General features: G+C 41.3%; 1 protein-coding gene and 1 long non-coding RNA gene across 11 annotated transcripts in view; one reads left to right on the top strand and one right to left on the bottom strand.

Annotated features, from left to right (window-relative positions):
* LOC310770300 overlaps positions 1 to 27,980 on the top strand; it is a 105,474-nt gene that overhangs the window by 2,048 nt on the left and 75,446 nt on the right. The window contains exon 1 of one of the 9 annotated variants that reach the window (XR_014552036.1): positions 9,835 to 10,989. The exons of the other annotated variants lie outside the window; for them this stretch is intronic. This is a non-coding gene — a long non-coding RNA (uncharacterized lncRNA). Of the gene's footprint in view, positions 1 to 9,834; positions 10,990 to 27,980 lie in introns of those variants that run through there. 9 annotated transcript variants of the gene reach the window in all.
* PDLIM3 (PDZ and LIM domain 3) lies at positions 12 to 27,061 on the bottom strand. 2 transcript variants are annotated; one of them, XM_083630720.1, is made up of 8 exons: positions 26,624 to 27,061; positions 19,003 to 19,154; positions 16,773 to 16,857; positions 8,867 to 8,934; positions 4,610 to 4,873; positions 3,211 to 3,341; positions 1,667 to 1,778; positions 16 to 1,101 (listed from the first exon to the last, which is right to left on the bottom strand). In XM_083630720.1, exons 1-8 carry the CDS (start codon positions 26,714 to 26,716, stop codon positions 912 to 914), a joined length of 1,095 nt encoding a protein of 364 aa, XP_083486846.1. In that variant the 5' UTR covers positions 26,717 to 27,061; the 3' UTR covers positions 16 to 911. The 2 variants fall into 2 exon arrangements, with proteins under 2 accessions (XP_083486847.1, XP_083486846.1); XM_083630721.1 differs by lacking the exons at positions 4,610 to 4,873; positions 8,867 to 8,934 and adding an exon at positions 9,619 to 9,806 and having other exon boundaries at positions 12 to 1,101; positions 26,624 to 27,053.

The following is a 27,980-nucleotide window of genomic DNA, read 5'->3' as shown; positions in this document are numbered from 1 at the left end:
AATCATTTTGGTGTCTCCCAGAGAAGGGGCATATTTTCAGGTGGGGGATGTGGCTTGGGGATAGCACCAGAGGCTAGATGGGGGCCTGGATTAGGAAGTTTAGAAAGGGTCTGAGGACTGATGTTTTTCCTTCAGGTGAAGATATGTTACATCAGAACGTTGCAATAACAATGCCTTAGGGAGATAAAGTAGGCTACAGTCTTAACATTAAGGTATATATACCATTTTCATACTAGCCATCACCTGTCAACAGTCTTGCACTTGACTTCTCTAGACACGAGCTTAAATTTATTTTATCACAGAGTTTTCTTCCAAAAATGGATGAGGTTGAAGTTATTTTGCCCTATGCAGATGCAACAACTGCTAATTTGAGACATCTGCCTCTGTTTCACTCCTCTTTAAAAACTTGTGATATTTGCCACCACTGCTTCTACCACCACAAGTCATATTTCTTCAGACATTATATTCCTGAATGTGTCTTCCCACTTCCACTGGATATGAAGGTAACAAACACCTGGGGAGTAAATGCTGCTGCAGAACATGTCTTTTTTTAAAAAGCCATTTAATTGCACTTGTACAGAGAAACAGAGCAACATTTTAAAAATACAGTATGGTTCTCTCACTGTAGATTACTCATAGTATTATACATGAACTCAATTTGCAAAGGATCTTAATATAGCATGTCAGATTTATAACTCATTGGATTACACTGGCAGCCATAGTGATAATGTTTTGGGAAATAATCCCATAGATACCAACATGGGCTACAAGAATGATCATCCTTCTCCCAACTTCTCCATCCTGTCTCCCTGTTTTAAAAAGCAGAATGCTGGACTGCCTTCAGTCGTATTGCTGCTGTAAGCGGATAGTGCCTTATGTGAGCATGCAGGTATTTGTGTCTCTCCGGACAGCTAAGCCTTGGGATAAACAGTGACGGCTTCATATCCCTCTGGGGGCCTCATACGAGCTCGTGCATGAGCTTCACAGTATAATTGCCCCTCCACAAAGAAGTAGCCTTTCTGCTTCAGGTTGAGGTTGCAGTCAGAGCACACGAAACATTCAGGATGCCTGTACTTATCACGTGCCTTCACCACTGTGCCACTGTAGATCAAAGAAAGGGGGGTAAAAATAAAAGAAGTTAAAGTTCAATTATGAATATACGAAATCGGGTTTCTTAAAAATAAAAAATAAAAATAAAATATACCTAGATGCCTGCAAGCCAAAATTTGACCGATGAAAACCACTAAGTAAATTTCAGATACCCTCACCTCTGTAGCTCCTGATCATATGCTGTTACAGCCAATCTGTACAGCATCTGTTAGGCACCCTGCTGCGGTTGAATTTCAGTGGGAGCTAAGAAGAGCATGTAAAATCAAGAAGCTTCGCCAACATTTCTTTTAGAGCAACACAGGCTATGCAGACTTTATTTATAGCATTGTCCCAAACCTTATGTAACCTTTAAAAAATATATGCTGCACCAACAAAATAAAACAAAATGCATAAAAATGTGCAATAAAAAATAGCTCTATAAAGAGGTATGAATGCTTTGAATTTTGTTTAACTTCATGAAAGAGAAATCACAGATACCCACCCACCACTAGATTGATGTGAACTTTTCCAAAGGGCTATGCCATAAATCTATTAGAACTAAAATAAAATATCTTACACAATTCCATTTCCACACTTGTCACACAAGGGCACCTTTGGCACACTTCCCCCAGCAGCAGGTACCTTCGTTACTGGTGCTTTCACACTCCTTATAGCAGGGGCCCGACCATCTGGAGAAAAAGAAAAAGATGCCACTTTTGTTTACAGGACAGGACAGAGCTCAAGGCTTCTTCTAAGTGTCTTGGGTTAAATGCAATTTAGACGGAGAAAATGGCGTAGGAGAAAAATTATTAAAAGTACTCCCTTAGTGTTACATTCTCATCTGCAAAGTTACTAGATGAGATTGCTAATTAGTATTAAAACAAAACAAAACAAAACAAGGGATTGCCTAACAAAACACATGAAGCTTGATTATTATTTTAACCATCCAAATTCTCTGGCATAATATTGGTGATTTCCTCAATTTTTAAGCTGTTTTTAAAAAAGAAGTTCACTAGTTATATGCAGGTGCCATGTCTATAGCCTCTCTCCCTTAGGCACATTCCGATAAACCCTAGGGGGCAATCCTCATTCAACACAATTGGATTTACTTCTGAGTTATGGGACTGCTCAGTAAGTTAGGGGATTCCATTTAATTAAGCAATAGATATATGCTGCTACTTTTATCTCCCTCTCTCATTTTTACTGTGAACACATGGTCTGCATATGTTTAACCCTCTTGGTTAACATTTGATATTGGTATCACTGTGCATGTTCCAGTTAGGCTTTACTTTATTTAGTGCCTTTCTTCCATTATGGAACTCAAGGTTTACAGTTCTCTATTTGAATGGCTATCAGGGGATAGCCCACTCTTTGAAGGAATATTTTATTTGAAGTGCACTCCAATCCAAGTCTCCCATCTCTGTAAGAAGAGAGAACAGCAACCTTGAAGTTTCCTATCAACAGGTTGAGTAGCCACACAGGTCACCTGGTCACAGTGTTCCCCACAATAATGAGAAGTATCTTACGTCTAGCTAAATTATTGTAATTCTTTCTTAATTCACACCTGTATATGTTAATCATGGCACGCAAATTTTATGCAAGCTTGTGCCCTTTTTTGGTGATGTCTTCCCTCTTTTTTGACAATGTGTAAGTGATGTCCTGAGCTGCCTCCTGTTAAGTAATTAACAAGCCCAAAACCTGCTTAGCTTCAGCAAAGTGGCTGCATCCAGAGGCGCTGTCTTACGTGCAAGATTGGGGGCTGGCATACATCATGTGTGAGTGATGTCATGTGCCTGGCACACGATGCATGTGCAATGTTGCACCAGCAGGAGGAGGCCAAGTGCAGCACAGTTTAGTGCTTGGCTCCTCCTGAGCATAGGAGAGGTAGTTGCATCGTGCAGCTTCCTTTCTCAAGCTCAGGAGGAGGCAGCCACTAAACTGTGTCGTGCTCAGCCTCCTCCGCCCTCAATATCTCAATATCGAGGGGGCCTGCCCCCCTGCCAGCATATATTAAGGGGGCCGAAGAAACCTCTTCCCCTAGGAGGTGGCGTGCCTGGCTGCATCATAGAAATGTAATGCAATGTAAGTGAAGAGAGATGCCGTACAAAAATGGCAACTAACCAGATTCATCAGAGACCATGTCTTGGAGAATCTTAAAGGAACCGGACTGACGTGGCTTACTTGATCCTTGCTGATCATCATGTAGCAACCTGTACACATCAGACTGGGGCACTGCAGCTGGTACTGGGTCACTGAAAAATCAATGAGCTGTATTTGATAGTTAACCAGTAAATGTTCACTATAATTGCATTGTTTAAAACAAAAGTGGAAGGCACAGAACTGAACAAAGTCAGATAATGTTCCATTCTAGCAATGTGCAAAAGAAAATCTACACAGAGAACAAATATAAAGCTCAGAAAATGAAGTTTACCAGTTTCCAAAGGAAATTAAAGCTTAATCACTTTAAATTTAACTCTTGATTTCTAATAATCATCTTATAGGCAACTGGAGCATCCCACAAGAAGGGTTAAAGCTTCTATTAGTTACCAGACACAAAATACCCCTAGGGAATAATATGGCATTTCCAAGTTCATACTTGGTGAAAATGAACCCCATCAACAAAAACAACTCAAAGCTTTTTTTTACTGGAATGGTTCCCAAAAGCATGCTTGCCACTACTTGTAATATGATAAATAAATATTTAGTCCAGGAGTGCAGTATGGGTAAAGTCAGTTCACTTAATCAACACCCCAGGGAATCACTGTCCAGAAAATGTAGCTACTTTGTGAGTGCACACAAAATTCTAAAAGTTTAGAGATGCCCAATTTCCAGCAGATTAGCAGGACAATTGCTATATACTTTAATGTAAATGTAATTTATATATAGGGCAATTTATCTGAATGTCTCATTTCCTGTTGACATCAATTATGGGACTCTTGTGACTGTTTACAAGCTGAGTGCATATAGATTGAGATTTGTTATCAAATCTCTAGTTGTCAAACTATCACAAAGTAGGAGCTGGACACATAAGGGGAGCTACATACCCATATCAAAGTAACATTTACACAAATTGTATAAAGTTATATAAAAACTTAACCAAACTTAAAACTCTTCATTTCCCTAGGAAGTCACAATATTTTCTTTCAAGCATTTGCCCCTAATTTAAACACAAGTTAGAATGCATAAAATTTTCACAAACCTAAAAACATTTATATGAAACCTAACCAAACTTCATTTTTAATCTCCCTGGCATGACACAGTGGTTTTCCTAATAATTCTCAATTTAGGCTACATTTTGTCCATCTGTACATCTTCCATAGAACATTTTCACCAAGGTGGCAGTCTTTATCCCACTGAAATTGATGACTAAATAGGCATTGACTTTCAGAATTTCACATTGACTTTCAAATTGGCATGGTTTAGATATATTTAAAAGCCTTAACGACTAATGAAGCAACAATAATGGCAGCACTATTCATGCCTTAGAAATAAGCTAACTATACATTGTGGCTTGGATTACCTTATCGGGGTGGCTTCCCCCAGTGCTGTAGAAACCTGCCCCTGCAGTGTTTCCATAATATTGTCATCTGAATACAATTGCATAGGTGTGTTAAACTGAGCATGTACAATCTTGACACCAGGCAGTTCCATTTCTAAAGGAATGTTGGGGGCCATCTTAGCTGCAGCTTTCAATTCGGTAGGACAGATAGTGCTAACAGTGCTAACTGAAGAGGGTGTGCTACGTCCGCTTCCGCCGTCAATACCGGAAGGAGTACTGCAAACACTGTGCCAAAAACCAGTACACAAAAATACGTGATGCAAACCAGAGAGGAAAAGAAGATGAATAACAGGGAGCAGAAGTATTCTCCAGAGTGACAAAAGTGCCCAAAAGAATCAAATGCAAGAAAAAACACATTTTATGAAACACAACTTTTGTGTATTTTTCTACTGAGTATAATCTGCCATAATTTTAAAGAGATCACAACTATTATGCAAAACTTCTAAGTTTTATAGTTCATCAAATGTTTGTCTCATACTACCTCCTTCAGCACATAATTACGTCAAGGATGGCACAGGTTAATGGCCAGATTCGAACAGTAAATCAGAATCAGAAGAAATTTTGGAGGATAAAACTTCTCTTGCCAATCGTATGTATAAAATAACAACTTCGTGAGATAATACTGATATTTCCAGTATTGTGCCAATGCATAACTATGATGCTTCCACAGCATTGCAACAGCACTAGTGGAATCTGTTTCCTAAGAACACATTGAGGTAATGGCACCACAAGTCATCCCAAGCACCAGTATGCTAATACAGCAGGTCTGAAGATTGTTAATTATTTAGTCTTTGATGCCACAGAAATAATCAGATGTGTCAGATTTTCTTCTTGCATTCGTTTTGGATTACAAAAGCATGCATTCTTTGTCAGTTTTTAATTTAGAGTCCTCAATTTTAAATATTCAGTGGTCCAAGACACAAACTACATAGACTAGGAATGTATTAGCAGTTGACCACATATTTTTTTCTTGGTTCAGAATTGCTATGTGACACAAATCTCACTGTGGTAGGAAAAGCTGTGCCTTCTTTACCTATTTAAAAGCCATTGGAACATTACCAATAGAATCAACAAATGAGAAGCTGAGGAAAAACACAGGAAAGACTCAAGTTGCTCCTAATGTATTTATTATTTATTATTATTTAATAAATTTTTATGCACAAATTCAGATATAGGTGGGGTGGACTACTTGAGTCTAATTCGAATGGGATGGGAGTGGATTACTAGCTAAATAATGCTCAGTTGTGGACAAGCCCTATAATAGTTATATAGCATGATTTGCCTCCTAAGCATGGTTTACTAAGACAGATGGAAACCCCCTTGATCACCTACAGTTAATTTAAAATGGGAGCTTAGGGGTAACTTTGAATATTGCAGGAGGCAATTGGCAAGAAATAAATGGGCAACTTGTACATTTCTCCCATGGTGAGATGCCCATGGGGTGCCCATAGCAGGGAATGAGAGGTGTGTAAGTGCCCTTTTTAGTTGTTAGACGGGAACTGTGGGGAGTGAACAGACAGTTCAGCTGCACATCCTCTATTGACAACACTAACATTTCTTAAGATATGTGAAACTACTCTAAGGATGTGGACTTATTTAGCAGAAATATAACAGAAATAATAAGGTTTAAATTCTGGATAAACATGCTGTAGGACTAATATGTAAATACTACAGCAGCATAATCCTACTAAACATGCTACGTCAGAAAGAAATTATACTCTGCATGTGTGCAAAGGACAGCAGCCTTACAGAACAATCCTATGCCTTTTTCAAAAGTAAGACCACTGGTTTCAGTGCATATTACTGCCTCCCAGACTGTAAGGGTGTAAAATTATTGGACTGGAACCTTAATGTCCTGAATTTGGTGAACATTCACAATGCCAAATTTTGGGAACATTGAAACCAGATTTCTGATTCACCACTTTTAGTGACTGATGACAATCACATATAGATTATTTGCTGCATCTACTGATAGCTCTTTGAGTTTTCAGACATTCACGATATTCATTATTTGTCATCTTTCACTGAATTTCAGGTGTTTACTGTCACAAATATTTTAAAGAGGGAAATATCACCCACAGCTAAATGGCAGCTTTGTCTACATCATGGATCCTTTTTCACTGAACTAACTTCCCTCAGGGATGCCATGTGGAATTTAAGTAGGACCATGTTGTCAACTGCTTTAAGAAAAGTGCATTCCTTACCATCAAAGGCAAGACAAAGAATTCCAGAAGAGCTGCACGTGTGCCAAAGCAACTTTACAGTTGCCAGATCACTCAAGCCAAATATCCATACAAGGGGATAGCCATACAGCCACACATCGTTACTCAGAAATAAAACCAGGATCCATGTTTGGAAAGCATGAGCAAAGCTTGTCAATAATGATGCTGTTAACTCCAGAAGCTGAAGTGCACTGTTAACAGCCAGGTATTGTTAGAAGCAATAGGGCACTGCTCATGAGTGCTGCAGAAAGAGGAGGAGTGCATTTAGCAGATGCCCACCAGCTGATATTTTATGTTGCTATGTAAACTCAAAAATTATGCTCAGCATGGAACTATACTCTGCAACACAACACAACTTATTCTTACAGCACAACTCGGGAGATTGGCGAGGGAGGCCTTAGCTATTGCCTGTTGGCGCTGGTCCTAGGGCATACGAGGTACTGCCCCAACAACCTCAGACTGATCTCAGCCAGTCTCCCTCTGCCTGCCTGCCTTGATAATAATTTTTATTAGCTTTCAATTACAATCCAATAATAGCCTCATTATAACAATACCAATTTATACTACACTTACCAATACCAATATATATAATACTGAATTATATAATACCAAATTATATAATTGAGATAAGGTGGCCCCCCGCATGCTAGAATTGATAGTTTGATGATTTTCTTTATTTCTGCGTTCCAAAATCTTATTAATTTCAATTACATTCTGGTCATAATAATAATCCCTTATACAGCAACTGCAATATTAATAACTTCTATTCATGTTGACACATTAAATGTTTTATAAAACTATAAGTGAGGCACTCTGCCTGCCTTCTTGCCTACAAAAAGTCAGAAGGTGGTTCCACCTGTCGTCATATCTCGCTCCACCTGATGTTGGTCTTCTGGACTTCTGCCCAGCAGTCCAATTGTGCACCAGCCCCTGCCCCGCAATTAGTGCTTCAGCACTAGGAGTGGTGATGTGCATGCCAGCTTCTGTGGTGGCACCCTGGCTTTGAAACTCCCTGTCCCTTGAAATTCAGTTGGCACTTGCTCTAAAAAGCTCAAAACGTAGCTTTTTTATCTAGACTTGTGGGAATGGTCACTGACATTTAGTAACTTATTTTGCTTTTATTGTGTTTTTAATGGTATGGCTGGATGTGAACTGTATTTTACTGAATTTAACTGCTACCCACCCCTAAGATTTTCAGATGAAAGGCGATGTGTAAAACAATCTAACCAAATAAACAAAATAGTATCATTTGCCTATGAAATAGAAAATGAGAGTATCGATGTGTAATTTGTTAATGACACATTAACTGCAAAATGGTCAGCTCCCTGCAGGACATAAACATATGTAGCTCTCCATTTTCAACCCTCAAGTCACATCCTCCATTGAAGAATTGTATAAGAATCATCATTAAGCATTCCATAAAGGACAGAAACATCCCTATCAAACTATCCCTGCTCTATTTCATCAGAGTGCCATCTTGTTCTTATCCACTGGCGTCCTTGGATGTACACTGGGTAGCCTTAGCCTGTGGAGGTTCCATATGAGGTCCTTCCCTCCTTTCTCATTCTCCTTCTATCCCAACATCATAGTGTTGTTGTAGTTTGTTTGTATGTATGTTACTACATATTTTAAAGCCCTGTAAGTAATGTTACGTGTGATATTTCAGTTTTGATCTCTGTAATGAACCAAACAATTCTCTGATGTAGGTTCAGCTGAAATTAACCTGATTGCAGGCACATTACTGCTTGGCAGATTGTTGTGACTTTGATCAATAATTGCACAAAAAATGTGCCCTTTCACTACTATTCTCCATGACAAATGAAACAGGCGTTTCTTTTGGCATTTGATGGCATTTGATCTCAGATTTATAGGTGCTGCAAAGCAAGCGTTTATTCATTAGAAGGCTTTACAACATACTGAAATAGCATTGTTACTGTTTTCATTAAAAAACAAAACACCATGCACCCAGTTACAGATTACACAGAGAAGTTATAACCTGCTCGGGCCTGAGACTATGAAAGGTTTGGGCCGAATGTTATGCTTGTGTTCAAAGTAGCCCAAGTCCTGGAGAAGAAGAAGAAAAGGAAATACAGGGTTGTTGTTGTTTTTAACTTAAGCAAGCATATTTGCTTCCAGAAAAGATTAGTTAACATACATGTTGTAAATTATTGAGTTGTAAGTTATATAGTAGTAACATTAATACATCTGATGTTATTGTGAGAAAAATAGAACAATAGGAACAATCAAGCCAAAGTTAACTTTTTAGGCTACAAGCCTAAGCTCACGTACTTTGGAATATGTCCCATTGAACACAGTGGGACTTACATATGTGTACACATAGGATGAGGCTGCACACCATTTTTATATATATTGCCTGTTGTAATCAATAAGACTTGCAGCCTGATCCTATCCATGTTTACTCAGAAGTAAGTCAAACCAATTAGGCTTGCTCCTGTGTGCATCTTGTGTGTGCATGCACATAGGATGTGCCTTCAGTATTTAGCTTTGGCTGGAATGTGCGTAATAATAATAATGTCTTGTGTAGCCAACCCCCTGAAAGAGAAATGTCTATAATATTGGTCTTGCTTATTTGAAGATTCATTTTAGAGGTAAATTTTTTGAATAACATTTTGTATATTTTGAGCATCAGGAAAGAAAGAAAAAATAATAGCAAGAGCTGGACTTGATACCATGAAGCCAGTTAAAAAGATGTTGCAGCAAAAGACCATCTTAGAGTATCTTACTTACTTTGCAGGTGAATTGGGGATAAGGCCCCGCAGCTGTCCATGAAGAGCATCATGTATATTGCCAGATGAATACAGCCCAATGGGAGAGTTATAGGCAGAGCTCACCACCTGTCTTTTGTTATCGAGATTTGCTGCTGCAACAAAAGGCTGGGCCCTTCTGTTGTGAGCTGTACCAATGGGCTTGAATTCCTGTGCACAACAGGCAGACAAAATACACAAAGCTACAATGCACATTAAAGCCAATAACAAGCACAATTGGCAATGCTGCTACTTATTAATAAAACGCATCTTGCTGCAAACCACTAAGCAAGCATCCTGTGTTTCACCATAGAAAATATATGGAGGAGTATAAGGAGGATATATACTTATAGACAATAACATGTCATTGCTAATTTCTGTAGAAGAAACTGTAAATTTGGCTGTGCAGCCAAGTATGGCTGTAATTAGATATTACATAAGAGGTGCAGTCAGTATTAGCAGCCACTGTGCCCTCTGTCTTCCCCAGTAACTTCTAGTAATCCCAATATGAGTCAACTCACATTGTCATTGAAGTTTATTTGTCCCTGCAAATTGCATCCAATAAAGGGACATGGTATTGGCAAAACTCTGCATTACACATGTAATGACATAGTTCGGATTGCTAGACGTTATCAGGGATTGGGGAGGGGGTTCTCTGTCTCAGATTAAATAACAGAAACCTGCAATCCTATGCATATTTAATTTGGGAGTAGGTCCCCTTTAAATCAGTAGGATTTATGTCAGAGTAAACATGTTTCAGATTAAACTGTGAAAGGATACTTTCAGTCAGTCTTGGACATGGATAGTTTGCCCTGGCCACAAGGCATTGGTAACTTTAAGACTTCGATTATTGCAATGCTCTCTGTGGAGTCAACATTGGGCCCAGTCTGGAAGCTCCAGCTGGTGCAAAATGCTGCAGCTGGATTGCTAGTAGGGCCAAACTACCACCAGCACATGACTCTAGTGCTTAAAAGCTTGCACTGGCTATCCATATATTACTGGGCCAGGTTCAAGGTTCTTGTATTAATTACTGCAGGATATTTATAGCTGTCAAATCAAAAATTCATGTTTTTCTAGCTAGGCACATAATAGGGGCTGAAGCTCATAGAGTTTTCCTTTGGTTCTTACTAGAGAGGACTGTAATATCACTTCCCTTTTGTGTCCTGACAGGAAGAGGTATAACTTAGTATGTTCCTCCCTTCCCGGGCACACCTTTTTTTCTTATAATACCTGTAACCTCCAGCTCAGACTCTATCTCTAAGCTAGACTTTAATGTCTCTTAGTAACTTAAATAGCATTTTAAGCCTGCCTACATTTTGCTGCTGTAACTGCTGTTCTTGAAGATGTAGACTGAGTGAGTAAATGTTATTTTAACTTTTCCAGAAAACCTATTGTGTGGTTATTATTTGAGGGGGAGGAAAAGGTGGGTAATATCAGGAAAATCCAGCCTGCCTTAAAGCACCCTGGTTTATTAATGTTAAAAGGCTAAAACTAGCTTATACAAGCTCCCTTTTAAGTGGCAAAGGAATGGCACTCTGCTGAACTCAACAATGTGAGGAAGGATAAAATCTAATAAACATATCCTCTCCTAGCCTCTAATCAAATCTCAACAATTGCAAGACAACAATTGGGGTCAGATATTTTAAGGACCACTGATTCCTTATATCCCTGCCTAATTGCTGAGATATTTGGGGGAGTCACTGTTAGTGATCCCCCATAGCTCACATGCACAGTTCATAGCTATGCATTCAGTATTGTGGGTCCAATTCTTTGGAATATGCTCCTCGCTGGGATCAAACAGTCCGCCTCTCTGTTTAACTTCTGGTACTTCTTATTTTAGCAGGCATTTTAATGCTAAGATTTTCTGATTTTATGTTTTAACCAGATTTGTGCTTATTGAATTTTTTGTAACCTTATTGTTTACCACTTAGAGGCTACTGTTGGAACAATCCTAATAATAATTTGCAGGAGGGATTCAAGCACATTTCAGGAAATTTAGGTTTGTGCAATTAGTGTGGATCAAAGTACTCTAGCACATCAAAGCCATTAAAAAAAAAATCTGACTTTTTCAGTGATAGGTAAATAGTGTGGAATAAGCAAATGATTCACAGGAAGATGTATAAACACACTGTAAGCAAATCAAGATGAATTCTCCTTGTTGTACCGTATTTTTCGCTCGATAACACGCACCTGACCATAACACGCACATCGTTTTTAGAGGAGGAAAACAAGGGAAAAAACATTCTGAATGAAACAGTGGATGTATCATTTTTGTGCTTCATGCTGTGGCCACAGACATGTGATCTGATGGTGAATTTGGGGTGACCCAATGCAAAAATCCTGAGAATCCCTGTGGATCCATGCTTTGTAACCACGTTTTTGCACCATTGCAGCCCCAGGCAACAGTGGGTGTGTGATTTTGGGGGGGGGCAGGCTGTAGCCATGGACATGCTATGTGCTCTGATGGTGAATTTGGGGTGACCCAATGCAAAGATCCTGAGGATCCATGTTTTGTAACCACGTTTTTGCACCATTGCAGCCCCAGGCAACAGTGGGTGCGTGATTTGGGGGGGGGGCAGGCTGTAGCCATGGACATGCTATGTGATCTGATGGTGAATTTGGGGTGACCCAATGCAAAGATCCTGAGGATCCATGTGGATCCATGCTTTTTAACCACATTTTTGCACCATTGCAGCCCCAGGCAACAGTGCGTGTGTGATTTTTGGGGGGCAGGCTGTAGCCATGGACATGCTATGTGATCTGATGGTGAATTTGGGGTGACCCAATGCAAAGATCCTGAGGATCCATGTGGATCCATGCTTTTTAACCACATTTTAAGTGGGGAAGGAAGGAAAAATACAGAATGGACAAGGAGCACGAGAGGGGTGTGCAGAGAAGCAGCTGGCTAAGAATGCAGGAGAGGGGTATAACGGGAGGGAGGAAAGGAAGGCAAAAGTTTTCCCTCACCTACCCACCCAAGCCAGCCAGCGCGCTCTCTCTCTCTCTCTCTCTCTCTCTCTCTCTCTCCTGCTTGCCTGGAGGGGAGGGGCTTTCCCTGCTCTTTGTTCCGTTTGAGCAAACACAGCAAGGAAACAGAGGAGGGTGGGCAGTAAGACCCTGAGGCAGAATGCAGGAAAGCAGCCACTTCCTCTTTTCAGGTTTCCCTTCTCCGAGACGCGCGATTTGATTTTTGCCTGATTTTTTTTGCCATTTGGCTCCAGGGACCACACATTCGCTCAATAACACGCACAGACATTTCCCCTTCCTTTTTAGGAGAAAAAATCTGCGTGTTATAGAGGGAAAAATACGGTATATCATGGGTAGGCAAACTTAGGTCTGGGTCCGGATCTGGCTCAATCGCCTTCTAAATCCGGCCCACAGACGGTCCGGGAATCAGCGTGTTTTTACATGAGTAGAATGTGTCCTTTTATTTAAAATGCATCTCTGGGTTATTTGTGGGGCATTGGAATTCATATGTTTTCCCCCAAAATATAATCCATCCCCCCACAAGCTCTGAGGGACAGTGGACCGGCCCCCTGCTGAAAAAGTTTGCTGACCCCTGTTGTATATCCTCCCACAAACGCATCAGAACAAATGCTCTATAAAGACCAGATATAATCTAATTTCTGCATAAGCTTTGTGCAAGCAAGTCAAGATTTATGCTAAATAAATAAGCTGTCTGGCAGAGCCCACAGCAATTTTTGAAATGAAAAGGCTAAATAACCATTTAATTTGTTTAAAATGCACCTATTTTCCACATGTACTAACGTCTAGGCATATTTGCTTGAAAAGTCTCACAGCCACAAATCAGCTTAACCTTCAGTAAAAAAGACATGGACACATAATAGGTATATATATATGTGTGTGTACGCGTGCTAGATCAGTGTTCTAAAAGTAGACAAGACTAAACTGAAAAAGACCCAGCATATAAGCAAACACCCTAGTGTGGAGTTCTAAATAGAATTCTTTCAATATCACTGAAGTAAAAGGACAAAAGTGCCACTGAAACCAAAAACCTAGATCTACAGCCTACATAAGTGAGGCTATTCACTTGCTTGAGTCATTTTGGTTGATTTAGTAAACTAATCTTTAAATAGTGTGGGCACACCTGGCATTGAAATATATTGTAAACTCAGCCACGTGTTTCAGCTGTGCACATTCTGTAGCTAGAAGCAAATGCAGCAAACCCATAGCATGCCATATTTAGCACATCAGCATCCTAACAATAAAATCTGCAGTTGTATTTTTTTATTCAAACACCCACCCTTTGTCCATATAGCTGAGAAAATATGCTTAAAAATATGTGGGAAATACTTGTTAATATCTCAAAAGCCAGACAGGTTGAGCAAGATTTCCACTTGTTTGGTATATCAACCTAATGGGATGGTTGATAAATGCAAAGGTTTATACTATCAGTGGGGCTTACTTCCAAGTAAATGTGCTTGTGTAATCAAGGTGCATTTCTAAGAATGCAAGTAAATCCTATATAGTCAGAAACCATGTTATATGTAAATTAGCTTTGATAAATATATCATCAACTAGTTTTTAACTGGGATTAGTTTACAGATGGAAGTGCATATAGAGTACCGTATTTTTCGCACCATAGGGCGCACCGGACCATAGGGCGCACCCAGTTTTTTTGGGGGGAAATAAAGGGGAAAAATTATTTTCCCCCCCCCCCCAGGCGCGGGGCTGGGGCGGGGGAAGCTCGAGCTTCCCCCGACCCCAGCCCCCAAACAGGCAGCTCTCTGCAAGCCGTGGGAGCGCTCCCACTGCATGCGGAGAGGTCCGCGAAGCCTGGGCGCGCTGATCTCAGCGCGCGCAGGCTTCGGCATGCTGGCAACTCTCTGCAAGCAGCGGGACCGCTCCCGCTGTTTGCGGAGAGGTCCGCGAAGCCTGGGCGCGCTGATCTCAGCGCGCGCAGGCTTCCGCATGCTGGCAACTCTCTGCAAGCAGCGGGACCGCTCCCGCTGTTTGCGGAGAGGTCCGCGAAGCCTGGGCGCGCTGATCTCAGCGCGCGCAGGCTTCGGCATGCCGGCAACTCTCCGCAAGCAGCGGGAGCGCTCCCGCTGTTTGCGGAGAGGTCCGCGAAGCCTGGGCGCGCTGAGATCAGCGCGCGCAGGCTTCGGCATGCTGGCAACTCTCCGCAAGCAGCCGGAGCGCTCCCGCTGTTTGCGGAGAGGTCCGCGAAGCCTGGACGCACTGAGTTCAGCGCGCGCAGGCTTCGGCATGCTGGCAACTCTCCGCAAGCAGCGGGAGCGCTCCCGCTGTTTGCGGAGAGGTCCGCGAAGCCTGGACGCGCTGATCTCAGCGCGCCCAGGCTTCGGCATGCTGGCAACTCTCCGCAAGCAGCGGGAGCGCTCCCGCTGCTTGCGGAGAGGTCCGCGAAGCCTGGACGCGCTGAGTTCAGCGCGTGCAGGCTTCGGCATGCAGGCAAGTCTCCGCAAGCAGCGGGAGCCCAGCGCTGGGCTCCCGCTGCTTGCAGAGAGGTGTGCGAAGCCTGGAGAGCGTGAGGGGTCGGTGCGCACCGACCTCTCTCACTCTCCAGGCTTCAGCGAAAGCCTGCATTCGCACCATAGGACGCACACACATTTCCCCTTCATTTTTGGAGGGGAAAAAGTGCGTCCTATGGTGCGAAAAATACGGTACATATTATAACAACATCATGTTTGTAATGTCTTACTGTAAAAGTATATCATTGCAGCAATGAGTTTGAGTTAATTTTAGTTTCTAGAAATATCACCATGTGCACAAAGTGTAAATGGCAAAGCAAGCAACAGAAAAAATAACAGTCCAGCTTTTGCATTTATCATATGAATAAACCTCTAAAATTTGTCTGATTTGTCTGATAAATTCACTGAGAACTCAAGACCAAATTTAAATAGTAATCACTGCACATAATTTATAAGTCCCAACAAAGCTGTTAGGGGCATAATCACACAGATAGCTCTAAATGGTGGACATCTTTTGAATTTTACAAGCATCAGAAGAGTATTTTAAAACAAACCAGTTGGCCTATTTATCAGGATGGCATTGTATAGGTTAAAATGTGTGGTTTGAAAAGACCATTTTCAGCATTGTAAAATGAATTCAGTATTTTTGATTTTGACATATTATTTTTTTACTGAGATTTCAAACAATGCAGTATTTCTATTATGCGTGCCTTAGTTTCCAAATATTATTACTATTCAAGCTCACGGTGTGGTGTGCCCCTAACAGATATCACAAGTTACTTCAGATCAGTTCATCTAGAATAATGGCTACCCGAATGGGTAATCTGTTTAGTGTCACACACTAACTAACCATAAGCATGCATTGTTAAGAAAGTTACATCAGTGTTACATCCAGGATGGCTGTAAATCAACTAGGCTGAGAATACAGTAGAGGGTTTCTGCCTGACCAAGGAAGATAAGACTCCCTCAGAATTCTGAGACTTAAAAATTTCAATTTGGGGACACACCCACATTATACATTTAAAGTACTACTATACCACTAACAGTCATGGCTTCTCCCAAATAATTCTGGCAATTGTAGCTTGTTAAGGCTGCTGAGAATTGTTAGGAGACCCCTGTTCTCCCCACAGAGCTACAATTCCCAGTGTGGTTTAACAATAAGTCCCTCTTCCCAGGAAACTCTGGGAATTGTAGCCCTGTGAGGGCAGGGGGTCACCAAACAATTCTCAGCTCCCTTAACAAACTACAATTCATAGAATTCTCTGGGAGAAGCCATGGCTGTTCAAGTGATATACAGTAATAGTGCTTTAAATATATGGTGCAGATGTGGCCTGGGTTAAGACAGTAGACTTATTTGGATTAGGTGTGATACTCAGGTGAGTGAGGATGGGTAAATGTAACCAGGGGTCCTTGGGGCCTTTCCCTAGAAGCTGTTTTCAGTGTCGGGACTTGGCTCTGGAACATGTGAGGTATTAAGAATTTAATGGCTCAAGATCATGTCCATAACAGATGTAAGAATCTTACAGCTTCCAATGGTTTTTCATACAAAAGTATAGGGATGTACTGCTTTAAGATATCTTATGTTTAACAGGAGGTTAACTAGACGTTGGGAAACATAATAAAGATGTAAGTAAGCTGCTGCAAAATACAATGGGAATGCTGCTGATCTAAAGTGATTTGCTACCTGTGGTTCAGCTTCCAAGTTTACTTTGAATGGATGTGGACTACCATCTTCTGTTATTTGTGGAGACCACATTCTTGTTTCTGCCCTGTAGGGTGAAAAATGAAGAATCCTTAATATAGCACATCTGCATTCAATGTGTTATGCAATCCCAAAGCCCCCAAAGCTTTTGTCTCCCTTTTATCACAACATGAAAACCTATCTTTTAAATAAGTTAACTGTTTATTTGTATATTAAATATTACATGAAAAGTAGACAATACTGAATTGGTAACTAAAGAAAAATAGGACAGTGGTCCTTTAGTTATTGTTGAGTAGGGAAAATTTCAGATAATGCTTGTAAGCTTACTTGTGGCAAAAGAAAGATAAGAGGAATGGTGAAAGTCTAAGGATGCTTCCAAATGGGGGTTTAATACAGTGGTACCTCGGGTTAAGTACGTAATTCGTTCCAGAGGTCCGTACTTAACCTGAAGCACCACTTTAGCTAATGGGGCCTTCTGCTGCTGCTGTGCCGCCGGAGCACAATTTCTGTTCTCATCTTGAAGCAAAGTTCTTAACCTGAAGCAATATTTCTGGGTTAACGGAGTCTGTAACCTGAAGCGTATGTAACCCGAGGTACCACTGTATTGCAAATGTGTCATTGGCAACAAGTTATGTCAACTTAACCGAATTATCTCAGACAGGGTAAATCTAAATTAAATGTGGGTGGGATGCAAGCTGGCATTTTGAAGTCAATGTGTATGGATGCTGTGAAAAACTTTGCCTAAGCAGCACTGATCCCCCAATAAATACCTATCTGGGAGCACCCCATAGCAATACAGGCAGGAGTGACTTTCTGGGTGGGGTGGAGCCACTATACCAGCTTCCTAGCAGATGGACTGCTGTTGCTTACTCAGAGGGAGAGGAGGGGAGAGGCAGTGGGGATGTTGGCACTAATCTGCTGGTGTGTTTGCACCACACCAACCTCCCCACTGCCTTGTCCCTCCCAGTAAGCAACAGCAACACACCTACCAGGAAGCTAGCAAAGTGGCTGCGTCCCAACTGGTGAGCCACTTCTGAATCCAAAGTGTTTGTTTTTAAACAAAACATAAAATGGATACAATCAACCTGTTTTGGGGTTTTTTTAAAAGAAAAGGTTGTGCTTGGTAAGAATGTGTACAGTGGAAAAGCTGAAGCATGTAAGGACAATGGTAACATCAAGAATAGAGTGGGTGGGCTATATCTTACAATGCAATTAGGTGAAATGCAAACTTTTGCCCTTTACTTCAAATTGAGCTGGGATTTAGAATTTGGTTGCTTTGGTGTCTGTGAGAAGAAGCAATGCCCCAAGTTTCCATGGACAATAGCATACTGGAATTTGAACCAGCAGCCTTGGGCCTGGAGACAACTTTCCTTATACTTCAGAGTCATACTCCCTTGCTGAATTCCTTGTTATCTTATCCAGCTACTGTCTCCAGCTTCTGCAGTCTCACACTCCTCTTGTTGAGTCTTGCAGGGCCCTGACTAACTAAACATTGCCCAATCCAATTCCAGCTCACTCTTGAGCAGCAGGTTATTCTGTGCTCATGCTTTCTCCCTGTCCTTACTTTGTTTGCTTCTGCCTGATTGGCCCCTTGACTAGCATTTATTGCTCTCAAATTACCCACTGATGGGTGGCCTGGGAGACAGCCTCATTCCATTGTGTGCCTTCCCTTCAAGGCCAAACTGAGTACTATTTTGTTTCGAACCTGTAAGGAGCAGTGCTGTTTATCAGTGGGACTATTTAGTAGAAAATAGTCTGAGAAGCTGCATAAGATATATTACGCCAAGGGAAACAGGACTAGGAATTGTCATGGCAATCTTGCCACATTATCATGCCAAGAACATCTAAATCTAGGATGTTGGGCCCAGAAATCTATTGGATCCATGGCTATGAATGTTTGTAATCATCAGATAATGGCAAACTTTAATTTAGATGGGAAACATTGAATCCATTACAGTGGTACCTCGGGTTAAGAACTTAATTCGTTCTGGAGGTCCGTTCTTAACCTGAAACTGTTCTTAACCTGAGGTACCACTTTAGTTAATGGGGCCTTCCGCTGCCGCTGCGCCACCACCGCACAATTTCTGTTCTCATCCTGAAGCAAAGTTCTTAACCCGAGGTACTATTTCTGGGTTAGTGGAGTCTGTAAGCTGAAGTGTCTGTAACCCAAGGTAGCACTATATTGTACTCCAAGCATATGGCGAAATCTTACCTCTCAATTTTCAGACAGAGCTGGTGTGACGCTGCTTTAATTCTCTCTTGTGCATCATTGTGAGTCATGTTCTCTGTGCCATAGCCATCAATAGCTATAATGATGTCACCAGGACACAAATTGGCTTGTGAAGCTTTGCTTCCTGGAGTGATCTGAAAGAAACACAAGATGTTTCTTTTAAATGATAAGTAGACCTGTTTCCACCTAAGAAGTTGTATTGATTTCAGTGCAACTTATTTTGACACAAATAAGGGAGGTGGTGGAACTTCACTTAATTTCAAGTATTAGCTGTAGTTGATCTGTGACTCATTGTGACAGGCATGTAAGCATTAGCTTCTATTTTTTATTATTATTTTGGTGCTAGCTGATATTTTAGCATTTATTTATTTATTTCATAAAATTTATACACTGTTGATTATAGTAAAAACAAAGCTGTTTACAAAACTCAATAAAATTATACGGCAATAGTTTAAAACATGTGAAGAGTTAAAATACTAAAACAAGCTTATGTTCAGAAGAGTTTTGGCGCTGCCAGTGAGGACAGATAACTGTCATCTGCATTATGTTGCATGACATGGAATGTGCAGCAAGGGACCATGAGTCAACAAGTCTATCTTCAATGGTAATATAGATTTCTCAGTGTTTTATAGGAATTATAATGCCATTGTTTAGCAGTATGGCTGTATAAAACAGAAATTTGCTCTCTAATATTTTCATTATTTGCTTTGCATATGGATGGGGTGATGATGGTTGGCACACAGGTTATATAATTTGTTGTGCTTTATCCAGTTTTATGCATGTAACAGGTTTTGTGGTTGGCTTAATACTTTTGAAATTTGTCATAATTACAAAATAGAGGAAATAGCAAACATTGCTCACTCAAGTCTGGTGTGGGTGATGGTTGCGGCCTGGCAACCTTGGGACTAGTTTCTGCCATGAACCACTCCTTCCTTTTGGTTTCTACACCTCTCCTTGTGAAAGAGAATGTTAAACTGCACAAGCCTTTTCTAGAAGGCTGAAGAATTCCAGAAATATTTCTCTCTTCAAAAAATACCAGACATGAAGTATGTCTGATACAGAGTTTAGCAAGTGATATATTGGCTTGAGCAAATGCTAAGGGTTTTGGAAGTTCCAGACCTGATCTCCTCCTCAGCACATTCCAGTGTTGCACAGTGGTAAGAGTGTCAGGCTAGAAGCTGGGAGTCCAGGGTTTAAATCTCCACTTAGCCATGGAGTCCACTGGGTGACCTTGAGCCAATCACTATTTCTCAGTCTTACCTACCACACAGGGCTGTTGTGAGGATAAAATGGAGAGGAGGAGAAGCATGTACACCACCTTGAACTCCTTGGTGGAAAGGTGGGATTCTAATTGTAGCAAGAAATAAAGATTTCAGACAACTGAAATGGTTTCCAAACTTTTGTGGCATTGTCACAAAGTGACCAAACAGAGAATATAGTCTCACTTTGGGGATTTATTTTTTTAAATTATAATTTTGCCATTGAGAACACTTAGGGGTAATTTCTGGTATGTTGCAGTTTCAGTACAATGCCATGCACAGCACAGGGCATTTAGAAATCTCATCTGGTGCAGCCTTCCCTAGAATATACCAGTTAACACTTCAGATAGGAGATTCCTTGTCTACATAATTCACCCCTCGTATGTGAAAAGCTAGTGTGACTGAAAAAGCTTCTGATGTGCTAAAAATTTTTATGCATACCCATGCTGGATTTCTACCTGTCATGCCATTAGTGCTCACCAGCCCTACTAGGGAATAAAAGTTGTCTGCCTTACTAATGTGTGGTTCTTACTGATGTGTGTATCCTGGTTCTCAAGAGAGAGAGAGAGCTATTGCTTGGAAGCATCATTGCTTGATAAAGCTTTTTTTGTGAAACATGACAATATTGTAATCTACTTGTCAATTGCCTAATCTGTAAATCCAGCTTCTCACAGTTATTAGACAAGGAAATATTTTGCTTCTTGCATTGATGTGCTTAACTGTCTCTTAGCATGCTTTGATTAATCCACAAACTGCTCTTTTTGCCTTAGTTGCATTTATTTTGGTGGCCTTCAAGCAAGCAAGTGCAGTATGTTGACGATTGGGCTGCAGTTCAATCCACTTCTATACTTAGCTTGTCTGGATTATCTGCCCTGAGGTTTTACATTTGCTTGAAACCTTCCAGAGGGTTGTCTTACTGTATTTGGTTTGGGTAACCACAGATAGCTTTTTGATTATGACATCACTTCTCTAGATAAACAGGTGGTAGTAGCCCCTTCTGTCTCTCCCTTGTGAAGTCTTTACCTGATTGACTAGGCTACTCTGTTTTGCTATGGTCTGTTTAAAACTCTTTTAGAACGCTATTAGAAAATCAATTCCAAAAAGATTTATTGCTTAATTTGAAAGCTATTTTTGAATGATCATGCTGTCTTGTCACAAATTGATGGGAAATTGGCATAGCTAAAGAATTTTTTTTAAAAAAAATATGTACATCTTCATCTTGAAAAACATAGATCTGTCCTGTATCATTTTCCTAAGGATTCAGTACAATTCTCTTAAAATGATAGCCTGAGCCACTAGGAAATAAGTCCCTCATCCGTAAATACCTTTACTTAGAAAAGTCCAATAAGTTGTCATTAAAAGCTCCCGGTAGTGAAAAGTTAAAACTATACAATGTATGGTAGACACTATTGCCTTGATGCAATTATTCTTTGAAGGTGTGGCTCCCTTTAATGTGTACAACATGGGGAGCCTGCAGCCCTCCAGATGTTGTTGAGCTATAACTTCAGTCAGCCCCACCTTGTAGCCAAAGACCTGGAATGACAGGAACTGCATCTTCTGAAGGGCTGAGGGTTCCTTGTCCATGGTATACATGGATCCCACACAATCTTCAGGTGTTCCAGCACTCACTTCAAATAAGGGTTCAGTTCTGGATGTGCAAAGGGATGCAGTTCTGGATGTGCAAAGGGATACATTTCCATTGAAGTGTATAGGGAAAGTCTGATTATCCAGGAGCTCAACTTCATTTACCGGTATTTGGAGTGCATGCAGACATTCAACCTGAGATAAACGTATTCTTAAAACTGTAACTGTGGCTGTGTTCACACTTCCATTTACTGTGCACTTACTGTGTTTCCACTGTTCAGTTTTAAATTTGTGTTCACACAGTGTTATCAAAAATGCATATGTATCCTGTACTTTGTTATAAAATGCTACGGTTTGGTGTTTTGTTTCTCAAACAAAATAATTTGACTCCCATGTATATTTCCTATGGTTTGCACATGGATAGTTCAAGATACCCTCAAGCCAGTTACCTTAAAAATGGTTAACCTAAGCTGCTTTAGGGCCATTGGTTTTAGAACTTGCTCTGATAAATCCATATCTTTTGGATCAAGGAGTTAAGGTTTTATTGAACTGATTTAAAGTATTCCGGGGCTTGGGACCGCACTTTAGAGATCCATTTCTAAATACTGAACTGTTACATATAAATGAGAAAAAGAATCAAAGTAGTTGACATATGTTAACATCAAACAGATGTACCAGTAAAACTCAAGGCATCCGTCTTCACATTTGTCTTTTTATGTAAACACGCCTTGCAGTGCGGAGCAGTAGGCCTTGAAACAGACAGTTAATGAGTGTTGTTCAGCAGCTCCCAAAGCTACTTGTCTCACAGTGACTCAGATAATACCAAACAATTTACTTCTCAGTAATTAGGTATAAATGCAGCTCCTCTTTTGTTAATAGAACTTTAAACTTGACTGAGCTTATTGTAAACAAATGCAGGCAAGAAGCCTAGCGTTACTAAAATACTTTTCTTGAGAGATAATGGAAAGTCCTTCCCTCTTATAATGCCATAAAAGGCAATAGGAGTCCAAAAACTCCACAGTGTCTTCTATTGTTTTTAAGCTCAGACATTGTTTCCCTTTCTCCAGTGTGTCCATGTCAGATGCCATAAGCATGCACCACGTCAGCTTACATGTGCTTTGTGCATTTTATGAAGGTTAAACACTCAGAGTGCATGGAGTTCTGGTGAAACAAACTACTCTTTGTTTACGGTACTAGCTAGCTGTGTTGGTTTTTCTTTAAGTGCCTAAATTTAGTACCTTAATTCTAACAAGAGTTCTCATTTGAAATACTGTTAAGTCAGCAATAATTCTTCAACTCCTTACACTGGCATTTTTTATTTGTGTAGTTGTACTTTTTCAATCAGACAACAAATTTGAGAGGATAATACGTTTAGATATTCTCATTCTGCAAGGAATACTAGCTGTATCTGTAGCATCAAGTGAAACTGAAGTTGTTTGTAAAATAGTGATATTGAAAGCATATATCATGGAATTTTTAACACTTAAAGGGCACGATCTGCTCTGTAAGGCTATGATCCAGTGCGTAGTTATTTGTGAGTAATCACCACTGAATGCAATGGGAATCTATTATGAGTAAGCCAACAAAGGGCTGTACTGTTAATCACTTTTCAAAGATCTATTAATGTCAGTTAAGGATGTGCCTGTCATTTCAATTGACCTCAGTGAGATTTAGCAGGAGCATTTTTATTTTTGTTATTTATTTCAAATATTTATCCTATCTTTCAGTCCGTAGAGGTCTTCAAGGTTGTGGCCAATTAATTCTACTTGTGCATGCAGTAAAATGCATGCAGTAAAATGAAATAAATGAGAGAGGTGTTGAAATCACAGTTCTTTCATAAGGCATTGGCACTGACTTTATTCGATCAGCATTATAAAGTAGTGGAAAATGCAGATATGTGAATTCCAAAATTAGGTCTCACAGTTTTTGTCCACAATGGCAACATTCCACATCCTTGTGCATGTTGCCTCAGGATAAATATATGGAGTGGCTGTGCATGTTTGGGCAAAAATGTATATCAATCTGGATGGCTCAACAAGGATTTATGCTCCTGTAAAGGACGTTGTGTACAGATGGCGTGGCCTTGAAATAGTTTGTTGCTAATGAATCAATCCTAAAACTATCACCTCTTTGCTGATTTTTGAGGTCAGCAAAGTAACCCCAACTGATTCAGTATGAAGACTCTCTGAGTTAGCATTGTAATATACATGTTAAGTTGCTCCTAGATGAACTCAATAAAATTACTAACCTGATTTGCTTTAGGGAAGTATATCCCACTTGTCAACAAGTTCCCAGTTACAAACCAACAGGGTGAGTGTGTAATCATTTTGAAAAATATCTGAAGATAGCAGTCAGAAATGTCTACATTTGATCCTTCAGTTGTCCCCTTATTAGGCACAACTAATTACCGTATTTTTCGCACCATAGGGCGCACCGGACCATAGGGCGCACCCAGTTTTTTTGGGGGGAAATAAAGGGGAAAAATTATTTTCCCCCCAGGCGCGGGGCTGGGGAAGCTGGAGCTTCCCCCGACCCCAGCCCCCAAACAGGCAGCTCTCTGCAAGCCGTGGGAGCGCTCCCACTGCTTGCGGAGAGGTCCGCGAAGCCTGGGCGCGCTGATCTCAGCGCGCGCAGGCTTCGGCATGCTGGCAACTCTCCGCAAGCAGCGGGACCGCTCCCGCTGTTTGCGGAGAGGTCCGCGAAGCCTGGGCGCGCTGATTTCAGCGCGCGCAGGCTTCGGTATGCTGGCAACTCTCCGCAAGCAGCGGGAGCGCTCCCGCTGTTTGAGGAGAGGTCCGCGAAGCCTGGGCGCGCTGATCTCAGCGCGCGCAGGCTTCGGCATGCTGGCAACTCTCTGCAAGCAGCGGGACCGCTCCCGCTGTTTGCGGAGAGGTCCGCGAAGCCTGGGCGCGCTGATCTCAGCGCGCGCAGGCTTCGGCATGCAGGCAAGTCTCCGCAAGCAGCGGGAGCCCAGCGCTGGGCTCCCGCTGCTTGCAGAGAGGTGTGCGAAGCCTGGAGAGCGTGAGGGGTCGGTGCGCACCGACCTCTCTCACTCTCCAGGCTTCAGCGAAAGCCTGCATTCGCACCATAGGACGCACACACATTTCCCCTTCATTTTTGGAGGGGAAAAAGTGCGTCCTATGGTGCGAAAAATACGGTACATCATTACCCCACTCTCCCCGTGAACTCTCATTATGCTGATTTTGTGTGAACTTACCCTAAATGTGAAAATGAATATGTATAGCTCCTTTCCCCAAGAAGGTATCCTGCAAATTCCTTTTGTACAACTTAGTTAAACTAGTTAACTGACACCCAGCTGTGTTGTTGTATGGAGATGCACATCTGGAGTGGCTTGAGGAGGTGATGAAATGGAAAAGCAGTGGGCTAGAAAAGGATTGTGCCCCCTTGCTTCTCTACCTCAAATTTCTGACTCCTTGAGTTTCTTTTCACTAGAATAAGTAGCATAAGGGTTTCAGTCGAAGAGTTTGCATGATGTTCCGTTCTTTATATATGCCATCTTTGTGCTTGAACAGGGAAGACAACATCCTTTTTAATTTTCAAGTTATCATATGCACATTGGAGTTCCAGTTAGGTGAAGTGAAGTGGGTGGCTGTGTACCTCTCAGTTTGAAAGCAAAACAGCACAACCAAAAATAAGGACGTGGTTTCTATAAACTTGAGGGAGTCCTGGGTAGATTGAAGTATGCAAGTTTGTAAATTAAAAGAAAACCCCCAAAATGGTCCAAGAAGAACCTGTGAGTTTCCAGGACATACAGAATATGATACTAGTTGAGCCTATATGGAGAAAGCAAGAACAGACGCATCTTATTTCATCAGAGATGGAAGTTCTAGGTTCACATTAATGCTATGGTTAGGAACTCCTGTATTTGCTGCTACATTTTGCTTTTTTTGAGGAGGAAACTCAAGTATGCAAAAAATTGAATTTATCCATTGCTTTCTACAGGTTTCTCTCATTTCTGTCCATAGGGGAGGTGGGAGGAAGACTCTGAAAGCAGTGGAGGGGTGAATAATCAAGATATTACAGGAGGAAGCAAAGGAAAAGAAGACACATTCTCCAGTTCCTTAGTCTCCATGTAGAAACAAAATGCTCAAGTTTGGGGCTGGCAGTCAGACCCAAGCTTAAGCTCTCTAGCAGCATTTATGGGGAGGGGGCAGGGGTGGAAAAGGTGTACTCCCACCTTCTCCTAAGCAGTTCTATAAATGCCCTGTTCCAGGTTGTCTGAAGCTAAGCGGTGGGGGGTGGGGGCACTGCACTGCAAAATTGTGTTGCAAATTTGGCCCTATTCCAAATCCCACTGGATTCAATGGGGTCACAGGTAAGCGGATTACAGGACTGCAGTCCAGTGAATCCTGTGTCCCCTTACCTGAGAGTGATTCCATTGAATTGAGTGGTTTTCTTCTTCTAAAGAGACATATCTAGGATTGCACTGGTAACCATTCATGTGGTTGGGTAGATGAATACTACATCAGAGTAAGGGGTGCATGGGAAGAAATAGCAGTGTCAAGTCTGCTCACTCTTCTTGACAAGCATATTAAAAGAAACCCTTCAACCATTGATTGCACAGTGCAAAATTAACAACCACCTGTGTTGTGTTCTTTAAAAATACAAAGCATTCAGCAAAGCATGTCTTGTCTGAGGATGAGCAAGACACCATCACCTCCTGCAGACTCCACACTTCCACAACTTCAAGGATGCCATTGTAAGAAAAAGAAAAGAAAAGAAAAGGGAAAAGGACATACCCTGGATATGATTAACGGCTGCTTAAAATCTATCCCTCCTGTCAGCCTGAAGCCCCAAGGCGCCGGTCCTGGGAGGACAACGTTCTGTGGCATTTTTCAGCAATTTTCTGAGGGTATCTTTAATGGTTCCTTTTTCTTCTTCCTCCTCCCTAGATCTCTGTAAGAAAGGGTTCCTGTCAGCTTAGCGGTGGTTCCCTGGACTGAGCAGTAGAGCCTCTCTCCAGCACGCCTCAGAGGTTTTTGCTTTCCAGCTGCTGTATATCACCCCTTTATCTCTGCTCCTCAGTGACGTCAGCAGTCCCAGGCTGCCTCCACTCAGAGGGGGGAGCAGTACCAACTTTGGTAAACTAAAACCTGGACACTGCTCTGTGGACTTTACAACTCCCAAGCAGCTTATTAGCTGTTTCCCAGGAGTCTCCCAAGCCTGCACTCAGTGGCGCTTCGGGTTACAGCCTCCTGTTGGCCTCTTAAAACTGGTCGGCTTCCTTTTTGATGATGTGGTGATTGAATTGTGCATCTCTTGACCACCGAATCTGTGCTCTCTAACTCTCTGGCTGTCCTGCCAGTCAATTAATACGCACCTCAGAATAAATAAATACATAGTCTTCCTTAGTTTGCCTCTGCCTCTGCCTCCCCTCCACTCTTCTCCCTTGATTCCTATGTGCTGAATTTTGGTTAAGTTATTCAGGAAAAGTCCCTGTTCCCTTGTAAATTCATCATGCATATTGATGGCACTTTATAATAATTAAAAATGGCAAGGTATTTATTTTATATAAATAATTGGTTTGCAAAAGAGACAGTTTGCCAAGCACTCATTTCCCTGCTATTCACTTCCCACATCATCTCTTTTCTTCATATTAATATTTAAAATTGCTACTACAGTATAAGATTTATTCATGAATTCATTTTATTTCTTAGTGTGTTTGTCCTGCCTTTTGGCCAAGAGAAAAGGCTGAATTTCACACAGTTTGCATTCTGTTTTTCCCCCAAAGAACTCAGGGTGTCATATTCTGTTTTCACAACAACCCTGTGAGGTGGATTGTATGACAAGAGTGCCCAAGGCCATGCAGTAACCTTCAGAGCTGCAAAGGGATTTGAATTCAGCCGTCCCCAATTCATGCTCTAGATGCTGTTGACGTGATTTGGTGTAATGTAAAGGTTTGATTTCCCCCCCTCTTCATGATGAAGGTTTTTTTTTGCCAACATGGTTACCACCACAGAACAAAATTGCAAAGCAGGTGAGGAAGGCATTTACAATGAAGCACTCATGGCCTGCTCAAGACATTTTGCAGCCCAAGGCAGAATAGCAAATCGTGCTCTCCCTAAGGGTATGTTCACATTAGCAGTTTTAAATGTA

This window comes from Podarcis filfolensis (assembly GCF_964270895.1).
Source record: "Podarcis filfolensis genome assembly, chromosome: 9".
Taxonomy (NCBI): Eukaryota; Metazoa; Chordata; class Lepidosauria; order Squamata; family Lacertidae; genus Podarcis; species Podarcis filfolensis.
Note: the sequence above shows the minus strand (reverse complement) of the source record. Positions and strands in the feature narration are given on the sequence as shown.